The sequence below is a fragment of the Lipotes vexillifer genome, unplaced genomic scaffold (genome assembly GCF_000442215.2).
Source record: "Lipotes vexillifer unplaced genomic scaffold, Lipotes_vexillifer_v1.1 scaffold618, whole genome shotgun sequence".
In the NCBI taxonomy this organism is placed as follows: domain Eukaryota; kingdom Metazoa; phylum Chordata; class Mammalia; order Artiodactyla; family Lipotidae; genus Lipotes; species Lipotes vexillifer.
Window position 1 is genome coordinate 2,940,395 of NW_006799025.1, and position 8,359 is coordinate 2,948,753.

Sequence of the window (8,359 nt, forward strand, 5' to 3'; positions counted from 1 at the left end):
AGTGGCATGGACTTATATACACTACCAAATGTAAAATAGATAGCTAGTGGGAAGCAGCCACATAGCACAGGGAGATCAGCTCGGTGCTTTGTGACCACCTAGAGGGGTGGGATAGGGAGGGTGGGAGGGAGGGAGACGCAAGAGGGAAGAGATATGGGGATATATGTATACGTATAGCTGATTCACTTTGTTATAAAGCAGAAACTAACACACCATTGTAAAGCAATTATACTCCAATAAAGATGTTTAAAAAATAATAATAATTTGGAAGGGAGAATTCCTAAATTCGCTTCAGACTTATTACTCGTAAAGGCTTAATCAAATTACCCAACTTTTTTTTAACCTCTTTTTCCTAGGCAGTAAGAGATATGAATTTATTCCTGTTATTATTTTATTGCGAGGTAGAGATAATAGACGTAAACTCTTTAGAGGAAAGCTGTTCCAGTCTTATAACAATAAACTCATCAACTGTGATGTCTTGTTTTCCTAACTCACCAGTCTTTCCCTTTCTTTGTCCTTTTTGTGCCCCCTGCAGTTTAAACAGTGCTTGGTGAATAGTGAGCATACAATAAAGAACACTGAATAAAAGACAGATACATAAAGTCAGAATATTTAAGCAAACCGCACATCTAGTGTCAGTATAAGATCCATTGGTAGTTTTCTCTTTAACCCCGCTGTCCACCGTGGGGTGAAATTTGCCAGACTCCATTCCAACCGCCCCCCTCCAACTTCCTTCTGCAAACATGCCCAGGATTCAGTCTTGAGTACTCTAATCCAGAGGAAAATGACTTATTTTAAAAAGCAGTAAAAACACCACATTCCTTTGGCACAGGATGAAGACCAGCTCAGCTTTTCAGCCGTTGATCTTTGTCTATTGTTCTCCAAACAGTAAACCACTATTTCCACACCGACAGATTGCAGGCTGCAGTTCTGTCCGAGTCCTGGGCTCCTCATGAATATGAACTGAAGGGCTCTGACCCAGAAAGTGGTAGGTAATCTCGGGGAGGGGGCAGGGGGGAGACAGGTAAGGAAGAAAAACAGGCTTGATGTAATTCTACACTCTTGAAATCTCCTGCAGGTTCTGAGCAGGGTAACATGGGGTCTTGGAAATGTGGAAGCTGCCTGAGTAGTCTGCTGATTCCTCTTGCACTTTGGAGTATAATTGTAAACATATTATTGTATTTCCCCAATGGGCAAGTTTCCTATGCATCCAGCAATAAACTCACCAACTACGTCTGGTATTTTGAAGGAATCTGTTTCTCAGGTATTATGGTAAGTGTGACTTTGGAGACTTGGGATTGCAGAAGGGGGAGTTTTTACTAAGCATTAACTTGTTCCTAGTGAAAATGATGAATCATGGAAAAATCATTCTTCTAATCCTTGGTTTGGGTTTGGAAGATGGATGGGGGTAAAAAGGCAGGTAGTCCATGAGGACTTGGAGGGTAGCTTTGTTTTCAGTAAGCTGCTTATTTATGTAGCTCCAGCAATGCAGGAAATTAGTCCTAAGGAAAGTTGGTGGGACACTGGCCTATAGAAAAATTATATCCTCCTGAAAGCTGTGTGTCAACTTATGCTATTTCACCTCCAGTGGCATTGCTCTTCCTAGAACGGATTTTCTGTCTGTACTCAGGGTTTCTCTAGCTTGGAGTGGTATTAAGACAGTGGGAAAAGCAGAGATTTGAAGATTCAGACAAACTTGAGTTCCAGTCTAAGCTCTGTCATTTGTGTCATGAGACCTTAAAGCAAGTTACTCAATGTCTTTGTGTGGGTGTTTTTGAAAACTAAATCAAAGTATCCACAGTAAGAATCCATGGATGTTTTTCTGATGACTTTGTGCTCTGTAAAAACAAACTGATAGTAAATCATGTTGGCAACTCAGAGGAAAAGAAGTTTTTCCTGATCATATCATTTCTAAAAAAAAAACCACACTGTGCACTGCAAGCTTTCTATACCAACAAGAATGCAAAAAAAAAAAAAAAAAAAAAAAAACCCATTATAATCTATCTCTACATCTTTGTGGGTGTTTAATTATTATAATATTTGAATAAATATGTTGGAAAGCAGTTTCATTTATTTGTCATTTTGCACGTTAAATTAATAGACTTTGAAATATGAATATACAATGCTGCTGAAGGTGCTATGTGCTAGGTACATAATGACTGTTGGTGGTGGTACTATAAATAAATGCAAGGCTTTGGGAGAAATTTTTCATATGATATATTAAGATCCATGAAAATGCTTATGTCTTTTGACTTGGTAATCCTAAATCTGAGCATACGTTCTGAGGAAATAATCCAAAATAAGGAAAGAAATTTATACATAGATATTTGTGGCAGCATTATTTATAATAGCAAAAAACTAGAAGCATCCTAGCATAGACATGGCAAAATAGATTATGGTCCATTCACTTTATAAAGGATGAAAATTGTAGTTATGAACATGTAGCCACATGGAAAACACATGTTATTTTATATTAAGTGAAAAAAGATATAACAAAATTGTGAATACATTATGATTGAAATTATGTAAAATATACACATGTGGGAGTACATACTTAAAAACATGTGAGAGTAGTGGTATTTTGGGTAATTTTCCTCCATTATTCTTGAGCCCTCCGTATTGCAGCTATATTTTACAACAAAAAGGGAGAGAAGTTTCTCTTTAAACATGGGCTATGCCTGTGTTTCTCCTTTGGCACAGGACTCTAGGGTCTAGGTTTAATTATTTCTAACAATATTGTAATGAAGCTGGTTACTGCACCTGGTTTATTGTGGCTTATCTTGTCATTGTTTCCCTCAATATAGAACTGTAATAAGTGGAAGATTTGCAAGACATTACTAAAGTTAAACCAGAATCTCTTTAAAATTGTGTTAATTAATGGTGTTGAAAGGAGGAGAAAGTAGGACTGTTTGCTTATATTCCATGTAAAATTTAAAACCGTGAAAAGAACCTATCCTCTAGTTTTCACTGTCTAGGAATTCTTGAAAAATATTCTTTCAAGATCAAATCCTTTTTGGAGAAAGGAGAGGAATATAGATAAATAATTAAATGGGTAGATAAATAAATGATGGCTGAAGGAATTTGGAAACTGGAAATATTCAGTACAAGGAGTAAAATAACAATGAACTCAACTACAAGATTCAGTACTGAACAGTAGAAGGAAAGGATAGGTGGAGAATTTGCCAGAAGCAATTCACGGTCCATACCTGCCCAAACCAAGGACTATAATCTTGGTTTGACCAAAAAGATAGTGCGGGGTTTTCTGTACCTGAACGAACTTTTTAGCCAACCCAATAGTAAAGGAATCCATGTTCTTTCTGGAACTTGAGTCCTTTCTCTAAGATACCAAGAAAGGGAAGTAGAATACACTGAATTCTCCCAGTTTGTTGGCTTCATACAGACAAAACCCACTGGAAAATCTGAATCTAAGATTATCTGAATACTCGGGGAAATTGAATTTACTTTACTTTGGATTAAGAGATTTAGTTTCAGAGTAACCATACCTTTCACCTGCATTCCCAGAGGGCAGTAAACAGAAAGAGGCTGGCAAATGGCAAAGTCTGGTGAATGGTTTTCCTTTGTCCTCCACAACTGAGTCAGTGAGAAGTGCATGCTTGCTGCAGAGGGTGGTATTCTCATGTCCATACCATTTGCCCCTCCTTAATCATTAGCTTTTGATAACTGATAACTATAATAACAGCTAACATTTATGAATCACATGTTATGAATCAAGCACACTATTCAAAATTTTACATACAATAGCTCATAACAACCCAAAGAGGTGAGTTCTCAACACCATTTTGTAGGAAAGGACTCTGGAGTTCATACAGTTATTAAGTGGCAGAACTGGGATTTGAACCCAGAGCTACCTGACCCCAGAGTCTATGCTCTGAAGCACTGTGCTCTGATTATGAGCATGAATGCAAACTAGTATTCCATTTCTGATGTTTTTTCTCTTCCCTACTATAGATGCTTATAGTAGCAGCAATTCTTCTTGTACTGGAGAATGATAACAACTATAAATGTTGCCAGAGTGAAAACTGCAGCAAAAAATACATGGTAAGAACAATAGTATTTTGAGAATGGTTGAGTGTGTTCTGGATTTCTTTCCTCTCACTTGGAGACGTGAAAATATTGACACTATTGTACCCTCTCCATCATCCTTTCAGTTCAGAGCCCAAGAGTTTCCTCCAAATATTATCTATTTTGTCTACAGTTTTCCTCCACTTTTGTTCTACTGATATTCTTCTAGCAATTCAAGATTTAAAGATACATGAAATTAGAAAATAAGATTACCTATTCCTAACTGTGTTCCCGTGAGTCTATTTTTCCCCTTATCAACTTTATTGAAGACTAATTTACATATAATAAATGCCATCCATTAAAAGTGTAAAGTTCCATGAGTTTTGACAGTTAACTCTACCCATGATACTACCATCATAGTCAAGATATGGAACATTTCCATCACCCCCAAAAGATAATCGTTGATCTCTTTTTGTCATTATAGATTAGTTTGTATTTTATATAAATAGAATCATACAGTATTGGTCTTCTGTTTCTGGCTTCTTTCACACAGCATTAGATTTATCTCAGAGTTGGGTATATATGATGTACATTTTTAAAGCTAGAACTTTAAAGATAATTAAAATAGAGTCAAGAGAGAACAATACAACCACATTTTCTAAGCCTATGCTCAACACATAGGCACTGGGTTCCTGTATTTCCACCATCATCCACCTCCCCCTCCTCCTGTCATCATCATTTATTCATATTTGCATAGCGCTTCATAGTTTGTTCACATTTACCCAATGAATTATATCATTGCTACTCCTGTTTTATAGATGAGTCACCTGTGACTCAAAGAGAATATGATTCATTAACTAGGAGGAGCTTTGCCAGAGGTCTCGGAGGCATTCCTTGCAGCAGTGGTTCCACATGTTGTCTGCACATTGCAGTGATCTGGGAGCTTGGCCTTAGAATCCCACCCCCAGAGACTCTGACTTAGTTGGTCCGAGGTGCAATTACATATAAATATGAGGCCAAGATGGTATGGCTTACTTTCTTTGACTGTTGCTTTTGGAAGATTAAATTTGTTGTTTAATTCACCATTGTGCCCCTAGTGGGGAAGAATTAGAAGACCAAAATACTCTCCCTGTGTGTGTGTGTGTGTGTGTGTGTGTGTGTGTGTGTGAGTCTACTTTCATAACCAATTGAATCAAACATCCCCCAGTAACTGTTGGTATTATACTACAGAAAAGCTTTCAAAATGGTCTAGGTGAAGCAATGGATTCAGGTAAATTTTAACCTATGTACTCAGGGAATTTCTAGAAAAGAAATGTTTGTACCGTTAAGTATCTAATAAAAATCCATGTGTTCAATTTGCCTTAACTCATTATTAGCATCTCCAGCACAAATGGATGCTAGAAATAGTGTAGAGCCTGGACACTGTCTTATAGTCAACATTGGATGAGATGACTGGCATCTCAGTGGAAAGAGCAGGAGGAAGGGAGGGAGGGTTCCCTGGATTTTCTGCTTGGTTCTTTCAAAGTATGCTCTAGGATAGGGGTCCTAACTGATATGCCCCCAGATGCCAAAATACCTGATGGCTGTGAAATATGTGAAATATGTAGACATTAGAGCAAATTTTCTATTTAAGGAAGAGAGGGAGCTGCTACTCAGGTCCAGCCAATTGCTACCACTACAATATTGGGCAATAATTCTCAATTTTCAATAGGAAATAGAAATATGGAGTTTTTTTTTTTTTTTTTTTTTAATTTATTTATTTATTTATTTATGGCTGTGTTGGGTCTTCGTTTCTGTGCGAGGGCTTTCTCTAGTTGTGGCAAGCGGGGGCCACTCTTCATCGCGGTGCGTGGGCCTCTCACTGTCGCGGCCTCTCTTGTCGCCGAGCACAGGCTCCAGACGCGCAGGCTCAGTAGCTGTGGCTCACGGGCCTAGTTGCTCCGTGGCATGTGGGATCCTCCCAGACCAGGGCTCGAACCCGTGTCCCCTGCATTAGCAGGCAGATTCTCAACCACTGCACCACCAGGGAAGCCCCAGAAATATGGAGTTTTAAGTAAAACTTCACAACTATAAAATGTTGGCAATTAATTCTCATTTAAACTAAATAAAACACATCTTGCAGGCCAGATTTGAGTCTGCACCAGTTTGTAACTTCTGAAGCTCTAGAATGGAAATTTAGGTCATCTAAGATTCATTTTGTAGAGGAGAAAAAAAGCTTCCTCAACCCTCTTTGGGTCCCTGGTTGGGTCTGAAAATTAATCTGATGACAGGTTAACATGAGAAAAGCATACAAATTTTATTGAATTTTTACATGTACGTGTGTGATTTCACAAGAGAATGAAGACCCCGAAGATGTGACTAGAGCAGGAAGCATCTAAACTTTTTAGATAAAGAAATAATAACTTTGTGAAGAATTGACAAGACAGAGAGATTTGGGTTAGGGATAGAAAAAGGTGGAGAAGTAACTAGGAAAATAAGGTTTAGTTAAACAACATTTATTTATACAGAGTTCTTGGCCCCAAATTTTAGTCTCTGGTACTAAGAATGTCTTCCTTCCTCCTGGTACAGGGAGGGCATCTTTCACCTGGACGTTTTATGACCTGTTTCAGGGAAGAAGGGTGAGAAGGTCGGGGAGGCCAGAGTGAACTTCCTGCTTCCGCCATTTCCACCAACTCCTTTGGCTTAAGATATTAGTATGCCAAGGTGCCATATTTTGGAGCAGCGCGACCTGAACCCCATTCCTCTGTGGGGTCGCATCTTCTGCCAACATTCTGTGGGTTGTTATCCCTGGAAAACAAATACTGGCCAAATAAGGGCACTTGAAATAATAGATAAGATTTTGACTATGCTTTTCACTTTTCAAATAATTTTTATATGCATTGTATCCTTTAATTTTTGAAACAGCCCTATTATGTAGGCACTGTAACCATCTACATCATCTACATTTTACGGACAATGACACTATGAGTCAGAGAGATTCTTATTCCCACTTTATTTTGAGGCTTGCTTCGATTGTGCAATTGTATCCACTCATTAGATTGTAATTTATACATGTCTACATATATACTAACAATCAATATGAAAACGTAACTTGAAAGAGCTTTCCATCATATATGAAGTTGCCAATGAGGTTACTAGTATCAAATAGGAAAAATGCATAACTGTTCTTTCCTTCTTTGTGTTTTTAAAATACTTTTTTTCTGATTTTCCATAATGATCATGTATTGATGTTACATTTATAAAATAACTCCAAGCAAAGAAATATAATTTGATATAAACTTTGTTCCATAACTTGCAGGTTTTTTGTTCTTTTTCTGGTCTCAGCTTTTGAATTTATCAACTGGCCACTGCATGTTTCCGTTTGGCCACCCAACTCTCACTTGAAATCGACATTTTTTAAACTAAATTAAATTTTCTCCCAAACAATACTGCTTTTCTTGGCATCCCTATTTCTGTCTCCTTTTCACTCACGTCCCAAACTCTGGAATTTTTTTCAGCCCATCTCCAGCTACTCATTTCCTCCTCAATGTCTTTTTGTCCAGTGTGTGTCTTTGTTGCCACAACTTGACGTTTTCTCCACATGGAATTCTTATCTGGGGGCTTTCTCACTTCTGGCTGGTATGCCACCACTGCCGGAGTAATTTTCCAAAATCATTTATTGGTTCATGTCACTTCCTTGCTCAAAAATTAATTCCATGGCTTGTTAGAAAAAGAACTATTCCAGGTCTAAGGCAGCATAAATTCAAACTGATCTTGGGACATCTTGTGCCAGGAAGCAAGGAAGTGTTCAAAGAATGATAGGGGTATGTTGAAGGGTACAGGAATTGACTTGAAGGGATGTTCCCACTGGTCATATTTGAACCATTTGAGCATCAAAAGGAATAATAACAATTATAAGTTATAACATAATGGATTAGAAAATCCGTGTGTCCACAATAATACAGAAAGAGAGGGGCAGAGGAGAGAAACGGGAAATAGAAGTTCTTCTGTACAGAAAAATGATAATTTACAAATGCAGGAGAAATGAAAAATTAGAAAAGCAGTACATTACAACCGCTTACTATGATAATCGGTGATCAGTGAACGTGAAGGTCATCAGTAGATGCTAAATCCATCTGTTGACATGTCTCTAGGGAACAAGATATGACACAGTCTCAAAGTATTACCTCACAAATGACTTCCTAATTGCAAAGTAGAAAATGGACATTTGTAGATCTGAAGGACACCACTTTAACCAAGAGATCAAATTTAGCATCATCAGTAGCAGTGAGAGGCCCATAATGTACCCACGCCAAACACGTTCTTTTTTTTTTTTTTTTTTTTTTTTTTTTTTTTT

General features: G+C 37.8%; 1 protein-coding gene across 1 annotated transcript in view; it reads left to right on the forward strand.

Moving 5' to 3' along the window:
* The first annotated feature begins 822 nt into the window (after positions 1-822).
* The window catches only part of TM4SF18 (transmembrane 4 L six family member 18), a 14,385-nt gene continuing 6,848 nt past the window's right edge, over positions 823-8,359 (forward strand). Inside the window, exons 1-3 of the mRNA XM_007471305.1 lie at positions 823-988; positions 1,079-1,272; positions 3,970-4,059. Of these exons, the coding sequence (XP_007471367.1) occupies positions 1,096-1,272; positions 3,970-4,059 (267 nt within the window). The 5' untranslated portion in view covers positions 823-988; positions 1,079-1,095. The remainder of the gene's footprint in view (positions 989-1,078; positions 1,273-3,969; positions 4,060-8,359) is intronic.